Here is an 18,446-nt window from a genome sequence, read left to right as displayed (position 1 = left end):
GACAAATGGATGGATTATCTTGGCAAAGGAGAAATGTTAACTAACAGGGATGTAAACAAATTTGTGCACAAAATTTGGTGCACAAAATACACCAATCTTGGTGGGTTGGGGAGAAAAGATAAGCCATTCTAGTTAAATTTGTCTTTTGTTTCTGTTAGTCTTTAGTGACATGGATAGAAGTACAGTCTGCTGTCATTCTGATCTAAGAATATTACTCCTGCTTATTATGAAGAAAAAATACATCTGTTTAACTTTGTAAACTAAAGGTGTGATTAGAATTATTTTTGTTTCATTAATGCTATTTAATCTCTCCTCAGACTAATATTATTCTGTTTGTCCTGTGGGTACCTTTGCCACTGTTCCACCCCTTGTGTATTGCGCTGTCATGGTGTATTTGTTAATACAGTATCAGCTGAATGACCACTACTATGCTTAAACATTCGGATATCGAAATAGTATTTTTTTTTAATACTGCAAGTCAGTTAAGAACAAATTCTTATTTACAATGACGGCCTACACCGGCCAAACCCGGACGACGCTGTGCCAATTGTGCACCACCCTATGGGACTTCCAATCCCGGCTGGTTGTGATACAGCCTGGATTGCAAAAAGTCACAAATCTGATGTCGTCCTATTCTTTAACTTAGATTTTAGTTGTATTCTTTTCAAAGTTAAAGAATACGACTAAATGGAATTCAATCAAACTTTAAATTAACTTTCAATAAACTTTTATTTGATTTAGTCCTATTCTTTAACTTAGATTTTTGGTTGAGATGGAGACATGAATCCAACATATCAATTATTAACTTTAAGATTACATTTGAAAGCAACTAAAGCTTGAAGACCTACAGTAGGCCTATATACAGTGTATATTGTCTATTTTTGGTTGAACCCTCGGTTAAATTGAAACAATACCTGTTGATGACTTCGCAAATGCTATATACTAAATAGCATCATTGATTATATATTAATTATAAAGTATGGTTAGATTTCATTTGTTCTGTTAAACCTACCCTTTGGAATGACTTTGGTAGCAACAGTGAATCTATTTAGTTATTAATCATTTTCACGATAACACATTGGTAGTAGTCAGTAACAAATATCAAAGCTAAGCATGACTGGGCTTGGTTAAAACCCTTGATGGGAGACCGATTACTAGCTGTATGTCACGCCCTGGCCTTAGTATTCTTTATTTTCTTTATTATTTTAGTTAGGTCAGGGTGTGACATGGGGTATGTTTGTGTTTTTGTCTTGTCTTGGGTGGTTGTAGTGTCTAGGGGGATTTGTTAGAGTGTATGGGTTTGTGTTGAGTGAATGTTTCTAGGGAAGTCTATGGTTGAGTGAATGTGTCTAGGTATGTCTATGGTTGCCTGAGTGGTTCTCAATCAGAGACAGATGTTTTTCATTTGTCTCTGATTGGGAGCCATATTTAAGGCGGCCATAGGCATCATGTATTTGTGGGTAATTGTCTATGTCTAAACGTTAGTAGCTTGTGTGTGCACTTTCGTTTTGTAGCTTCACGGTTGTTTTGTTAGTTTGTAAAGTGTTTTGTTTTGTTTTTCCTTCTTAAAATAAAAAGAAGATGTCTTATTTTTCACATGCTGCGTTTTGGTCCTCTCTCTCTTCACAAGACGATCGTGACACTGTAGATAGATCAAATCTCTAGTAGGAGGTACTACCGAGCATTTGTTCTGATAGTTGAAGATCTGACGTTGTTTCAAAGTTACAAATTAAAAAAATGTTATACAAGATTTGTCTATGTTGAAAATTGGTTACCATGATGACATAATCCTGTGGTTTAAATTTCAACCTAAAAACAACAGTTTACATTGATGACTTTTTGCAAATCCAATGTATTTTCCACATAGATTCCGCAACACAATACATTGACAAATGATAGTACCTTAAAACAACATTGATTCAAGTAGTTTGTGCCCAGTGGGATGTGTCTGTCTTGTGTGTATTTTAACACAAGCTATGTTATACAGATATCTATCTTAAACAGACAGATTTTGATGGGGATCTTTGTAATATGCTAACTAGATTCGGCCCTCCTTTTCCTGTAGTCCATGAGCAGCTCTTTTGTCTTGCTGACATTAAGGGAGGTTGTTGTCCTGGCACCATACTGACAGGACAGTGTGGTTGTGTCATCTGCCAGGCCGACCACTGCCGGGCCTACCGCTGACGTGTCGTCTGCAAACTTACTGATGGTGTTGGAGTTGTGCGCGGCTACGCAGTCATGGGTGAACAGGGAGTACAGGATGGGACTAAGCACGCACCCCTGAGGGGCCCCCGTGTTGAGGGTCAGCGTGGCTGATATGTTGTTGTCTACCCTCACCACCTGGGGCGGCCCATCAGGAAGTCTAGGATCCAGTTGAAGAGGGAGGTGTCCCAGTGTCCTTAGTTTAGTGATGAGCTTGGAGAGCACAACTGTGTTGAACGCTGAGCTGTAGTCAATGAACAGCATTCTCACGTAGGTGTTCCTTTTGTCCAGGTGGGAAAGAGCAGTGTGGAGTGTAATAGGGATTGCATTATCTGTGGATCTGTCACCGACAACGATGAGACGGCCTATAGGGAGGAGGTCAGAGAACTGGCAGCGTGGTGCCAGGACAACAACCTCTCCCTCAATGTGAGCAAGACTAAGGAGCTGATCGTGGACTACAGGAAAGGCGGGCCGAACAGGCCCTCGTTAACATCGACGGGGCTGTAGTGGAGCTTCAAGTTCCTTGAAGAGTTTCAAGTTCCTTGATGTCCACATCACCAACGGACTATCATGGTCCAAACACACCAAGACAGTCGTGAAGAGGGCACGACAAAACCTTTTCCCCCTCAGGAGACTGAAAAGATTTAGCATGGGTCCCCAGATCCTCAAAAGGTTCTACAGCTGCACCATCGAGAGCATCCTGACCGGTTGCATCACCGCCTGGTATGGCAACTGCTCGGCAAGGCGCTACATAGGGTAGTGCGAACGGCCCAGTACATCACTGGGCCAAGTGTCCTGCCATCCAGGACCTATATAATAGGCGGTGTCAGAGGAAAGCCCATCAAATTGTCAGAGACTCCGGTCACCCAAGTTATATACTGTGTTCTCTGCTACCGCACGGCAAGCGGTACCGGAGCTCCAAGTCTCGGACCAAAAGGCTTCTCAGCAGCTTCTACCCCCAAGCCATAAGACTGCTGAACAATTCATAAAATCGCCACCGGACAATTTACATTGACCCCCCCTACCCTTGTACATTGCTGCTACTCGATGTTTGTTTGTTACCTATGCATAGTCACTTCGCCCCCACCTACATGTACAGATTTCCTCAACTAGCCTGTATCCCCGCACACTGACTTGATATCGGTGTCCCCTGTATATAGCCTTGTTATTGTTATTCTTATTGTGTTACTTTTTATTATTACTTTTTATTTTAGTCTACTTGGTAAATATTTTCTTCTTCTTGAACTGCACTCTTGGTTAAGGGCTTGTAAGTAAGCATTTCACGGTAAAGTCTACACTTGCTGTATTCGGCGCATGTGACAAATAAAGTTTGATTTGATTTACATGGACCTTTGGACCATCACAAGAAGGTTCATGACCATTCCAGTGTTCTATTTCCTAAAATGTGATCCTGATTTGATCACCCTCTCAGCTATCCTCCAATGCAAATATTTACACTCTATCAAATACAGACAGCAATTCCAACCACAAAACATCTTAGTTTTGATTTTAAGCTTCAAAACAACCACATGTTGTCATGGAAAACAACCAATTGGCAACTCCACCATAAATCCAGCGCCTATTGAACATTGAGATTGCCTAAGGGAACATTTTGCCAAAAGGGAACGCCTACTCTGTGAAGTACATGTGCAATAACTAAATTTGCCCTTGCACTCCTTCTAAACAATGCAATTTAAAAAAAAACTTTGGCAAGGAGTAAAGTGTACAAAATACAGTCCATTCTGTTTGTTCCAGATTATAGTTTTGGAAACAGAAAAAATCTATGGAGATCAAATGTTTCATTGATGTGCAAAAGGTCGGCCAAAATCCATCTCGCTCTATTTTCTCCCAGACTCCTACTGCCGGCCACTGGGCTTCCTGTCATCACCATTTGGAAACGCCAACTGAATGCTTCACATTTATACATCCGGAAAAATATCTGGCTCCTTGTTCTGTCTGTGCTGGTCCACGAACTAGCACAGAACTATCAGGGGCAGGGGCAGGGACAGGGTCGGCCTGCCCATTAGACATGATTAGGTGGCTGCCTATGGCAGCAGATTGACAAGGGTGACATTTTCCAAGCGAAACTGACCAAGACGCACCTCCAACAACCTCACAGAATTATTCCCAAAAACAATTACAGTTTCTCTCAACCAGTGGCATATGTGCGGTGGCCCAGAAGAACCCATCGGATGTCGCTGCCACCCATAGTTGGCAAAGAGCCCACAAAATGTCCATCGAGTAAAAATAACTTTTTCATGGAAATTGAAATTTGTAATGAATCAGATACTTTGAACCATTTACTTAGTATGTGTTTACAAGTCTTAAATTAGTCCATTTAGTTGTTTTGACACTGTTCACGTTCGGTGCCTGGCTAGCCAACTGACAGCTCCCGTGTTGGCTTAGGCTAGTAGCCAGTTCCTTGATGATTTATAGTACAACTAGGCTATGCATCAACAGATCAGAGCGCAGATTGATTCTAATTTTCCATATCATTATAATGTTGATGCGGATGCAGGGAGTTTATCCGAGATTGCTTTCCTAGCCTAACTGAAAGTTAAATCCATTCAGCTGGCCCAAATAAAATGGAGTTGACAGACAGTGATCAAAAGACAAACAGTGATGAATATTTTGTACCATACTTCATGTTAAACGATAGCCTACCCTATTCTTAAAACATTAGAAGTGAGAGACAGGTCATTCACCCTGTCCTAATTCACATGAAATGATCCTGCATTTGACTGCATCCTCCCAATGATTCAAGCAAAGGCAGTGGATTATATGAAGTCCTTTATCTCAGTTAAACTATAATCTATAAATCTTTTAAATGAAAAGCAATCGCGGAGAAACTGCCCGCATCCACACCTTGTGAAGATGGTTAAAGTATTCAGGTGCACATCCCACTGCACGTCACCCCCTCCCTCGCGCTTCCCGCTGTGTCCGAAATGAAGACATCAACTTCAAAAATTGACAGCTGTCAATCATCAGGGTGGCACCCTTTGCAGGTAGTGAAGTTGCTCATTGTTTAAGCTAATTGGATCTAATTAATATGAGAATTGTTGATAGTGGTTCTGATTTGCCAGAATTGATAAATGATTATTTTACGAGGGCCCTGATGCTGCTGAAGATGATGATGATGATGAGAGAGGAAGTCAAAGTGACAGCAGTGAAACTGACAATGATGGTTCTTCTTCCCAAAAACATTGTTTGACCAATTCAGATGAGGAAAACAATCAGACGGATTATGATGATGAACAAGGTTAACATATTGTGAGGTAAGTGATTGTTCCAACATATGACTGGACAGCATTCCTTAGCAGTTTCTTCAGGAAAGTGGCGGGGGTAAAAAAGAACCACCATTTTATTTCACACAGGGGTCAGGGTCTGTGAAGAACAGAGTTTGCACAGTGATGTCACACAGCAAAGTCTGTTTAAAGATGAAGAGCCACCTGTGAGAAAAAAAGTGATTGTTCCAAAAAGGACTGGATACAAAATGACCATGGTATCGCTATGATGAGATAAGGCCTTTCACCGCTGAAGAGTGTAGGGACATCACCACCCCTTTCCCATCAGTCCCTAAGCCTGGGAGGAGGGCTTACTGTTGAGGACACTGAAAATTATTCATCAGCTTCGCACACACCAACACGCAAGCTCGCACATATGACACACACCACACACACACCACACACACACACACACACACACACACACACACACACACACACACACACACACACACACACACACACACACACACACACACACACACATCACACACACACACATACACACACACACATACACACAACACACACACCACACACACACACACCACACACACACACACACACACACACACACACACACACACCACAAAAACGTAATCAATAACTAGCCTACTGTAATGTATATCTAGCCTACAGTAATGTTCAGAAGTTACAGTACATAATTTAATATAATAATAGAAATATAATTATTATAATTTGTATATATAGTACTATAACTGGGTGGTTCAAGCCCAGTTGATTGGCTGAAAGAAATGTTTTGTCATACCCGTGGGATACTGTTTGATATACCAAGGGTATGAAAAAACATTTCTTTTTACTGTTCTAATTATGCTGGTAACCAGTTTATAATAGCAATAAGGCACCTCAGGGTTGCGTAACTTGCGTTGTGCCTAAGAACAGCCCTTAGCCATGGTATATTGGCCATATTCCACACCTCCTCGTGCATTATTGCTTAATTATATAATCATCATATTGTAATGATTGTATAATTACATATAGCCTTTAATATAATGATTATAGTTAATTGTTTGTGATATTTTACACTGTATCCAACCTGTTAATCAACTTTTAAATGTAAACTGATGTAAAAAATGTATAAATAATATTGACTCTGAAATGTGTTCATTCTAGTGGTACCAATAATTCAACACTATTGTTGTCAAAATAATTTGTTCTATGTGATATTTTATTGCAAATAATATGAATAAGTGTTGTTTCAAAAGATATAAATACAATATAAATCTTTTTGAAGACAACCCAGTTGAGTGTCTTTAAATCTTTTAATTAATGTTTTTCTCTTTTTAATTTGGGGACATAGACGACGTTAAAAGGTTCTTACTTTGGTTCTGTTAAAGATAGCTGTGTTAATAAAACAGATTTGTATTCAAGAGAGTTTGTAGTTTTCAGAAATACTGGATATAAACTCAGCCCCAAAAGTTACGTCCTCTCACTATCTACAGCGTTTATTTAGCAAACTTAACATGTGTAAATATTTGTATGAACATAACAAGATTCAACAACTGAGACATAAACTGAACAAGTTCCACATACATGGGACTAACAGAAATTGAATAATATGTCCCTGAACAAAGGGGGGGTCAAAAGTAACAGTCAGTATCTGGTGTGGCCACCAGCTGCATTAAGTACTGCAGTGCATCTCCTCCTCATTGACTGCACCAGATTTGCCAGTTCTTGCTGTGAGATGTTACCCACCTCTTCCACCAAAGCACCTGCAAGTTCTCTGATATTTCGGGGGGGAATGGCACTAGCTCTCACCCTCCGATCCAACAGGTCCCAGACGTGCTCAATGGGATTGAGATCCAGGCTCTTCGCTGGCCATGGCAGAACACTGACATTCCTGTCTTGCAGGAAATCACGCACAGAACGAGCAGTATGGCTGGTGGCATTGTCATGCTGGAGGGTCATGTCAGGATGAGCCTGCAGGAAGGGTACCACATTAGGGAGGAGGATGTCTTCCCTGTAATGCACAGCGTTGAGATTGCCTGCAATGACAATAAGCTCAGTCCGATGATGCTGTGACACACCGTCCCAGACCATTGAGGGACCCTCCACCTCCAAATCGATCCCGCTCCAGAGTACAGGCCTCGGTGTACCGTTCATTCCTTCGACGATAAACGCGAATCCAAACATCACGCCTGGTGAGACAAAACAGTGAATTGTCAGTGAAGAGCACTTTTTTGCCAGTTCTGTCTGGTCCAGCGACGGTGGGTTTGTACCCATAGGCGATGTTGTTGCCGGTGATGTCTGATGAGGACCTGCCTTACAACAGGCCTACAAGCCCTCAGTTCAGCCTCTCTCAACCTATTGCGGACAGTCTGAGCACTGATGGAGGGATTGTGCYTTCCTGGTGTAACTCGGGCAGTTGTTGTTGCCATCCTGTACCTGTCCCGCAGGTGTAATGTTCGGATGTAGCGATCCTGTGCAGGTGTTGTTACACGAGGTCTGCCACTGCGAGGACGATCAGCTGTCCGTCCTGTCTCCTTGTAGCAATTTAGACATCTATGTTTGGTTCAGATTTGGTCCGGTCTGGACTGACCTTGATTTGGTAAAAAAATAGACCTATAGATCTATAAAGGACGTATTTTAAACTTTCATTCAGAACCGAAAATGAACCTGATTTCAACATCCTTAAAATACATATTTCTAATGTCACAAAATAAGTATTTTCAACTTTCATTCAGAACTGAAAATTAACCTGATTTCTACATTTATTTTTATTTTTATTTTAAACATCCAGAAAATACCTATTTTCACCTTTCATTCAGAACATAAAATAAACCAAAATTCAACGTCTGGAAAATATATATTTTAGACCTCTTTTCGACATAATTTTGCTTACTGGGACTTTTCTAAATTTGTGGGGCAATCCACCCCTTACAAAAAAAGATTGCAATTTTGAAATTGCAGTAAAAGTGCAGTAACTGCAGTTGACTGTATTATTTTGGATGTAGTAATTACAGAATAACTGGAGTGGTTGGTAGTTGAATTGTAGTTATACTGCACTCTAACTACAGTTATACTACAGTGTACTGCAGTTATACTGCACTCTGAATGCAATTTTTTTCATAAAGGGACCTGATGGACTTTTACTGTATGAAGACAGACTGCACCCATAATAAACCCATGGTTTTATCAGTCCAGATGAAAGCTGAAATCTCCCGCCCTACTCCCCAAAAACCATTAAGGAGTTCCTTGTAATTTGGCAACATATGCAAAAGTGGAATTGTTTTCTTTTCCAGTACACTTTCTCTCTTAGTCTGTCCCTGTCTGTCTGTCTGTCTGTCTCTGTCTCTCACACAGACACACACACACACAGACAGGAACACTGCAATAATATTTAACTAGGTTAATCAATTTAATACCAGGCTAAAGACTGTTGAAAATGTAAACATCAGGAGTGTCTTTCAAGTTCTGAGTGTAGTCCTTCCTAGCAGAAACAGAGGTTTGGGAATCTCACATCCCTGAATGAGGTTTTACACCTGAATGAGAAAGCACTGGACACAAGATGGTGTCCTAACATTTTATAGAGTATTAATGATTGTGGATGCATTATCTGCAGTTTTGGACTACTAAAGAAATCAAAACAATTTTGGTCAATATGTTGTGATGTGTGTTGTACATGAGATTGTAATAGTTTATATTTCATTTTCAACACAATAATAATAGCTTTCCCTGTCGGGACTGTGCACAAATATTCCCTCCCTAGTTTCGCCTCGATTGGTGTTTCTGTAATCAGCCTATGTGCTGTGGTGAAACTCGTCGAGGCGCCGCCTATTGCAGTTGGTATAATCTCAGAAAAGTTGTGCCTACACCTTCGAAGAGGCCAAAGTCCAATGCAGAATAGAAAATACTAACCGCGGATTTAAAGCATTATACTTCAAGAGGGGAACGTTTTACTGAATTGCAATGGCCCGTGTAGAAACTGTTGTTATATTGTTGCCGTTCATACTAACGGTAAGTAAAGAATAATACTTTTCATATCGTAACAGGTGTTGATAAGATATACCCTAACATTTATAACAATTCTCTCTTTTGGGGTGTGGCACTGCTCACGTAGATTTAAGCGTCAATGTCGACAATACAGTTTATATCTCGAATTAATTTACCGTTTTCTTTTTAGCATTGTAGCCATGCCTTAAGCCTAAAAGAAGAGAGTGTTTACTCTATATCCCGTTGTTTAATTGCAATTTCTCTGTCATTGTTTGCGTGCAAGTGACAACGACTATGGAAAAAGTGTTTAGCTGCGTAATGGTTGTCCAGGGAGTCATAGCCTACAGAATGTCAGACCTGGTCAATGTCAGTTTTAGCTCAGATTTTAAAACAAAAAAATGATACCGACACCCACTATCGACAGTGATATCACTATTACAACGTTCTCCTTTAAAAGTTGTAAAATTAATTAGTGAGATATTTTCATTGGTCCTCAGCATAAAGAATATGTTTTCTTCTCATAAACTGAATAGATCCAGCTTCCTTTTGTAGGCCTTGTGATAGTGAACGAAAACGAATTGGCCTAATTGCCTAAAGCTATATAATTGTAAATTCTAAGTATGCATGTCATATGGTTTTCATTATGAACAGGCCTAAACATGCAATTATAATTTGACTTGTCAAGAAACCACACACATTAATTTGTACAAAGTGGATCAGACACTGAGGAAACAATCATGACATGGATCGGTGTACAGCACACTTAATTACATTAAGCTATAACTACTGTGCTAGAAAATATAAGTTTTTGTACAACTTGTACAGTGTTGAGTGATTTAGAAGAGATACATTGGTATTACAGTGTCATTACAGTAATATTAAAAGAGGAGTCAGTGTTATTTGTTGTGTTTTTCTCTGTAGTTGATATGTGTGGTGGCAGTAGAAAGCGGCGGGATGAACCTGAGAAGACAGAAGAGAGAATGGATCATTCCTCCTAAGAAGTTGAAGGAGAATGTAGATTACACAAACAAGGAGTACATCGCAAAGGTATGAGCTCATCTCTTAGTCAAACTCATGGAGTAGCTCAGATGTTTCTGACTACCATAAGACCAGGCCTTTGTCTGAGCATGACATACAGTCAGGTCTGAAATGATTGGCACCCTTGATAAAGATGAGAAAAAAATACTATAAAATGAATAATACAAATACTGAGCTATATTGTATGCTACAAATATATATTGTTTATTATTTTATACTAATACAGATGCTCAGAGAATGAGATTTTGTTTAACAAGTAATAAAATAAATACAAATAAAGATGTATGTGTTGTGAACAAGCTGCTCAGAGACACAGCCCAATGTGTGGTCACACGTACAGTACAGTCATTCTGGCTGAGGAATGGTTCAGGCTAATAACAAAATATGAAGTCTCTCAACAAATATTGTTGTATGCCTGCTTTTCTAGAACTCAAACATACAATTAATTGATCAATAGTTTCGTACCTATACCTTGACATGAAAGCTATATTGAAAAAAACAAAAACACTTTGGCAATAAAATAACATTATAGCATTGTAGTGTACCAACCTAGCTATTCACCGATGCTTATAACACATTGTATCTGCATTTAGGGTCATTCTTGGTGACCATAATCCAGCTGTATAAATATAGACTGTGAAATGTTCGATAGGGGCCTCCTATTATTGCATGTTTCTTTGGACAAATGAGGCTGCTATATGAATACTATTACAATAACAATGGTGTTTTACTATCTTGGCTGATTGGAATATGTGTCTGTGCCAGATTCGTTCTGATGAGCAGTACAAGTCAAGAGTGACGTACTCACTGACCGGGATCGGTGCAAACCAACAACCCATGAACTTATTCACCGTCAACCCAGAAAAAGGCCTTGTCAGAATCAACGGCATTCTGGACAGAGAGGAGACCGCTTCCTACCATGTAAGCTACCCACTAAAACCTAATCCAAGGTGTGGAATGCTTGTGCTCAAAATGTAAGAAATGAATACAAAATATGTTGTTCTATGATGGTCTCTTTTAGTTACTTGGAGTAGCGAAGTACAACAATGGAACCCGTGCAGAGAAGGACATTGAACTGAATATTTTCGTTGAGGACCAGAATGACTGCTCACCAGTGTTCGGTTTTGGCCAATCTGGATCCGTCAATGAGTCCAGTGCTACAGGCATGTACAGTAGTTTCCAACTATTGTATATGTTTCTATCAGAGTTAGTAGTCAGAGTAGTGGTAATGGTTGAAGTTGTAGCAGCTGTTGTACTAGTATTGCTGGTACCAGTGTAATCAGTAGAATAGTGACAGTAGTGATACAATAGTAATAGTAGTAGTAGTAGTAGTAGTAGTAGTAGTAGTAAAATGAATAGTAATAATACTACAGTATAGTACTGCTGTACTGCACAAGTAAACCTTCCCCTTGGTCAATTCCAGCGACCGTTGTCATGAAAGTGACTGCCACAGATGCGGATGAAGTGAACACTCTACACTCTCAGATTTACTACAGCATAGTGGAGAAGAGTGCTTCAAATAAGATGTTCAACATCGACTACCAGACCGGAGAGATACTGGTTCACAGGACTACACTGGACAGAGAGGTGAGAGAGATGCCTTGGTATACTATTATACAGTACACAGTGCATCTATGTGAGCATAGCACTATATGCATTGCACTATTGCACTATATGCATATGCATGGTCCCGTGTGGCTCAGTTGGTAGAGCATGGCGCTTGCAACGCCAGGGTTGTGGGTTCATTCCCCACGGGGGGACCAGGATGAATATGTATGAACTTTCCAATTTGTAAGTCGCTCTGGATAAGAGCGTCTGCTAAATGACTTAAATGTAAATGTAATGCATTGACACTTTCAGAGGCCATTTTGTCAATATTTCAGTAACTGTGAGTGACTGTAAGCTCCATTGTATTTCCTGGTTGTCTAGACTCAAGACACCTACACCCTGACTGTAAAAGGTTCAGACATGAACGGAGCATTCGGAGGAAACACAGGAACAGCAGAAGTTGTGATTAAAATCCTGGACATCAATGACAACATCCCCACCCTGGAGAAAGAATCTGTAAGGACAAAACCTCCACTACTTTTCTATTGTCTATTCAGCATAATAGGGAATTATATTTATTATGTTGTAGCAACCTTAACCTAACACCTAACGTCAATAGGTTCAGATCCCTTGGCTAAAGTGTTGGGTTGACAGTTGCTGGACTCCCCGAATTCACTGCAATATGTTCCTGGGCTGTATGACCTTTATGATGTGTGTATGTGTGTTTGCAGTACGAGGGCAGGGTGGAGGAGAACACGGTCGGTGTGGAAGTACTGAGGATCAAAGCCATTGATCTGGATCTGATGTACACTGAGAACTGGCTGTCTGTGTTCACCATCGTCACAGGCAATGAGGCCGGCTACTTCAACATCACTACAGACGCTAAGACCAACGAAGGCATTATATGGATAACCAAGGTAAGGGCTGTGATTGTAGATTGACTCTGAGGCTAGAATTGAACCGAAGCACAGTTAACATTTTCTTTTAGATTGAATTCCAGCCTCAGTGTCCCCACTGGGCAAAAACTAGTTGAATCAATATTGTTTCCACTTCATTTCAACAACAAAAAATGCTATGGCATGACGTTGAATCAACATGGAAAACTGATTGGATTTCCAATTTTTTTAATATAACTTTTAACCTAAATCCAATGGCATGGAGACATTTATTGTTGATTTCACGTTAGTTGACAGCTCAACCAAATGTACTGTACATCAAAACTAAATGTTGAAATTACGTCTGTGCCCAGCGGGTTGTAACTACTAGTGTTCTCAACTTATTGCAACATTGTTTGTATCACTTGACTGATTCTACTGTTTATCCCCGTTGTTTGAATCTAAAGGCACTGGACTATGAGGAGCTGAAAGTGCTCAACCTTGCCATACGTGTTTCCAACAAAGCAGAGTACTACTTTGGCTCCTCCTCTACGGGTGGATCCACAGGAGGAGGAGGGGTTATGGGAGAAGCTATCACGGGCGGTGGTAAGACCTACCCCATCAAGATTAACGTGATCAACCAGAAAGAGGGCCCCAAATTCAAGCCAACGGTTAAAGTGGTGACCATCTCTGAGGACTCCAGCTTGGTCACCATCAACAAGGTCATCACTACCTACACAGCCATCGACAGCGACACATTACAGATCGCTACCAATGTCAGGTGAGGTCCCAGATGTTTTCATATTGTTTTATTGGGGTGAAGATTATGTGGTGTGATGCTATGTTAATCTCCATCACACAGTACTAAAGAATCCATAAATTCATCCTGATCGCGTGCCGTTGTCATGATCATCTTCTCAGGTATGCCAAAATATATGACGAAGACCACTGGCTGATCATCGATGAAAAGACAGCAGAGATCAAGCTGAACAAACTGCCTGATCGGGAGTCCAAATACCTGGTCAATGGAACATACTACGCCAAGATAATAGCCATCACAACGGGCAAGTACCCATAGTAATAATCAATTGGTCGTAATGCCATTCTGTAAGATATGGAATTAAGTCAGGAAATCTACCCAGAACAGTTGTAGTTGGAGATGCACTCTAGGACCTTTGCTCCACAAGAAGCTAATAGAGAACAAGTCAGGTCTGTATATAATTGTGTATTTTCTTTTGGTGTCCAGATCTGCCATCCAAAACGGCCACAGGGACAATAGCCATCCAGGTGGAAGACTTTAACGACCACTGTCCCACGCTGACAGCTACGACTACGACCATGTGTCTGGGGGATACCGCTGTGTACGTCACGGCTGTGGATGGGGATGCCTTCCCCAACGGAGCTCCCTTCAAGTTCAGAGTGATTCAGGACGACACCAAACAGAAGTGGATGGTGGAGCACCTCAATGGTAACAGGCCTAGTCGAGGACATTTAGGTTTGGCATGTAGGAAGCAGATAGACAAGCTTCTCACTAAGGGACTGTTTTGGAGTTATTTTGTTGAGCCTGATAGGTGTTTTTAAAAGTGCAGTCTTAAACTGAACATCAATTATATCTTGTTGTATGTTTTCATGGATTTGATTGCTACATTTTATTTTACAATTTGTATAATTCATTTTTATTTTCTCTTTCATGTTTCTTTTAGCCACCACTGCCATTTTACGAGACCATGCCCACATGTGGCCAGGTCACTACAAGGTTGCAGTGGAGATCCATGACCAGCAGGGGAAGGCCTGTGCTGACATTCAGATTCTGAACGTGGTTGTGTGCACCTGTGATCAGGTCAATAAGGTCTGCTTCGAACGTAGGACGGGCACGGACGTCACGTTAGGAGCGCCTGCCATCCTGCTGCTCCTCCTGGGCCTCCTGCTGCTGCTGCGTGAGTAGGCCCTCTGTTATCTTCATACTCATTGGCTTCCTCACACTGCCTACCTGATAAGAATCTAGGAAGGAGAGACTGCGTCATCATGCTCATAAAACTACACTTGTTTCAGCATGCTTTGCGTGATTAGTAAGATGGCCAAGACAAGTCATTGATGGGTCATGTCCACAACAGGCCTTTAAGCCAACCCACAGGGCACGCACTGGTTGAATCAACATTGTTTGACGTGGAACCAACGTGGAATAGACGTTGAATTGACGTCTGTGCCCAGAGGGAAGGCATCCAGGCCTCTCACCTAACAACATGCTTTTGTCTTGTGTCCATGAGTTGAAATGTGAAATGTGGGTTCACAGTGGTTCCTCTCCTGCTGCTGTTCTGTCTATGTGGAGGAGCGGCGGCCATTGGAGACTTTAAGCCCATCCCGTTTGACACTAAAGAACACCTGATTGCATATCACACTGAAGGACAAGGAGAAGACAAGGTATTTTATACATAATGGCACTGCCAATGGATGACATGAAAATATTCTAGAGTTAGTGAATAAGAATGATCTTTGTTGATAATGTTCCATTATGGCTCAAGTTGAAATTTGAATTGCTCTGAAATTCCCTCCTCTGATTGACCCACGCATTCCCCCTCACAGGAAGTTCCTCTCCTGAACGTTCCCGTGGAGATGGAGCATGGCCCCATCAAAACTGGGAATGTAGTGAAGTACGGGGGAAATACGGGATTCATAGGAAGAATAGGGGCGATAGAAGGAGCTGCAGGAGGCGTGTCAGGGGACGGCTTCACCTCATCCTCAATGTTCACAGGAGCGCACCAACATTACCATGGCTTCCACCAGCCCAGTGGCAGATTAGAGGTGGACTACGGCATGGGCGGAGGAATCATGACAGAACATCATGAACACTCAATGTTCTCCAGATTGCCTGCTGGTGCTTACGACGGGATGGCACTCTCTGAGGAAGTCCTAGAGGAGTACTACTCTGCAGTGAGTATCTTACATCATCCAACTTCTTGGACTACTCCTTTGACATAGGAGTTGAGGAGCAGTGTTATTGTAGCCATTTTGATTCAATGTGTCATTGTCTTAATATATCAAATTACCTTTGTAGAAGGCCAATCACACTGCGCAGATCGACCAACAGAGAGATGCCCTGCTGATTTACGACTATGAAGGTCAGGGGTCACCAGTAGGGTCTGTGGGCTGCTGCAGCCTCCTGGGGGCTGATGATGACTTGGACTTCCTCACCGACCTGGGGCCCAAGTTCAAGACCCTGGCCCAGATCTGCCAGGGGTCGATAGCTATGGAGGCGGAGACTGTCAATGTGTCTGTGTCACCCACTCATCCTAGACCTACCACATCCACTCACACAGAGGTCAGCAGAAATACTGCTCTCAATGTCAATACCCTGAACACCTCAGTCGCCACCTCCACCCCCCTACAGGAGAGCCTGATTACTCGGGACCAGGGATCGGTCACCATCCCCAGGTCTCATATCCAGGAGAACGTGGTGATCCCCAGGCAGACCGTCCTCATCCAGCAGCCCACCATGTACTATGCCGCTGCCCCCACCATGTACATGGTGGAGCCTCAGCCCCAGTTGTTGCTGGTGGAGCAGAGAGGAGGAGGTGGTTATGTCCATTCCCAGCAGGCGGCAGGCCATGTGGGGGTAGGGACCGGTCAGGGGATGGTGCAGGCAGGAGGGCTCCATGGTTCTCGGGGTATGCTGCTAGTAGAGAAGCAGATGGGAGTGGGTGGTGGTGGGGGAGGCCATGGTCATGTCATTATGGGCGGAGGCCAGTTCTTACAGGGAGCCGGCCAAACTATTACTGGGGGAGGTCACGTTATTACAGAGACGAGCCAAACCATTACGCAGGGAGGCCAGATTCTACAGGGGGCAGGGCAGACCATGATTGGAGGAGGCCATCTCTCGCCAGGAGGAAGCTTCTCACAGGGTTCTAGGAAAGTGCTGGTTGTTGAGAGCGGGTCCGGGCCAGCCTCGGCAGTAGGGGGCAGTGCAGGCTTATGGGCACCCCAGGTCACCCTGCAGAGAGGCCAGGGGTCGTCCTCCACCTTTTCCTCAGGTGGTCATAGTGTAGAGGTGAGAGGTCAGAGGGGTGCTTCCACCTTGACCTCCAGCTCCCTGTGTGGCTCGATGGGGTCAAATCAGGCCCCTGCTGCTGCTGTCACAGTCACCACCACACCCATGCCCACGGCTGCACCACGTAGCAGCAGCCACACCACTGTGGTGCAAGAGAAGAAATCCTCTGTCACTGAGAAATACATTGAGGCCAGTACTATAGCGTAGAAAAACAACCTCACATTTGCTTGAAAACTTACAGTACAGCCAAGTCACTGTGGTTTTAAAAGAGATGTTTTCTTTTTAGTCAATGAAACAACAGTCAAGGGAGAGACTGAGGGATTGGTGCTCTCTGCTGGTCTGAAATTAAATGATTCATGAATACGTCTACCGATTGTCAACACTACTGTTTTATAATGCTTTTAGTTTTTACTGGAGCGATGGGCTTTATTACGATCACCAGCGGGTATTTAATCCTTGATATGATGAATTGATACATCTGTGGCTGTGGTGGATGATGTATTAATTGTTCAGGTAACAAAATCTTTCTGTATCTTTGATTTAGCTTTTCTTTCTGGGATGGTCAATTCTTGATCTAATTCATAGTTGAGTAGGCCAATGTTATAGCTGCACAAACGGTACATACAAAATTATTGTGACAGCAGTGTGGGACCCCTCAAACAGCTCCTATTTTTCTATTGTAAATAGTTTACATTTTAAGCCAAATAGTGCCTTGTTTTTGCTGTTTGGCCTCATATGCATTAACTTATCCCATGACAAAAAGTGTGTTCAAGTTATTGATGCCAAGTTAATATCATTTACAGAATACAGAATATGGATTTTAAATTGTTGCGTATCTTTTTTACATCTGTTCATGCAATATAAAAATAGATATTGTGTAGGATATTTACCATGAGGTTGGCTTATTATGCACTGATATGCATTAAAGTATGACACGGATGTTGCTTTTAATGCTACTGATGTTTTTGCCAATTATTTCACATCTAATACTTTGTGGCAATATAAGGAATTTTCCTGCTGTATGTCTTTCATTCTGTATCAAAAAGTTTGATAAAATGTTTTGAGAGTAACAATAAAACTTGAGTGATAACATACACACTCTGTTAGTCATGTGTTATGGTTTAATATTGATCCATATGTTATAGTCGTGTGACTGGAAAAAGATCCTTTCTATTCTGGTACTGTAAGTGGTTCTTCTGGGGATAGAGAGTGGAAAATCCTGTTTTATAGTATCACTCCTGTATCACACCTCGACATGTTTACATACTGTATGTAATCTCAGACGTTGTCACTGCTCATACACAAAAAACAAAAGTGGACTCTACAAGAGAGGACTACAAGTCTTTACCAGTTTTCAGTGAAATATTGACTCACCTCCCGCCCGCCCACTCCAAGAATGCAATGGTAGTATCTTTTGATCTTTCAGAGTTGTTTCTGAGTCTTCCCACAGAAGTCTGACAGGAACAATATTATCACAGATGAATTACCTGAAGAATGTTA

The 18,446-nt window shown here is 41.8% G+C and overlaps 1 protein-coding gene across 1 annotated transcript; it reads left to right on the top strand.

Annotated features, from left to right (window-relative positions):
- The first annotated feature begins 9,283 nt into the window (after nucleotides 1-9,283).
- On the top strand, nucleotides 9,284-18,044 carry LOC111979160 (desmoglein-2-like protein). The gene is made up of 14 exons (XM_024009497.2): nucleotides 9,284-9,464; nucleotides 10,362-10,487; nucleotides 11,244-11,399; nucleotides 11,500-11,641; nucleotides 11,902-12,065; nucleotides 12,408-12,542; nucleotides 12,758-12,943; nucleotides 13,369-13,682; nucleotides 13,823-13,965; nucleotides 14,148-14,369; nucleotides 14,605-14,838; nucleotides 15,195-15,322; nucleotides 15,485-15,832; nucleotides 15,957-18,044. The coding sequence occupies exons 1-14, from the start codon at nucleotides 9,417-9,419 to the stop codon at nucleotides 17,151-17,153; spliced, it is 3,543 nt and encodes a 1,180-aa protein (XP_023865265.1). The 5' UTR covers nucleotides 9,284-9,416; the 3' UTR covers nucleotides 17,154-18,044.
- The last annotated feature ends 402 nt before the right edge of the window (nucleotides 18,045-18,446 follow it).

Source organism: Salvelinus sp. IW2-2015, linkage group LG19 (assembly GCF_002910315.2).
Source record: "Salvelinus sp. IW2-2015 linkage group LG19, ASM291031v2, whole genome shotgun sequence".
NCBI classification, from domain to species: Eukaryota; Metazoa; Chordata; class Actinopteri; order Salmoniformes; family Salmonidae; genus Salvelinus; species Salvelinus sp. IW2-2015.
This window is presented reverse-complemented; position numbering and strand designations above follow the sequence as displayed.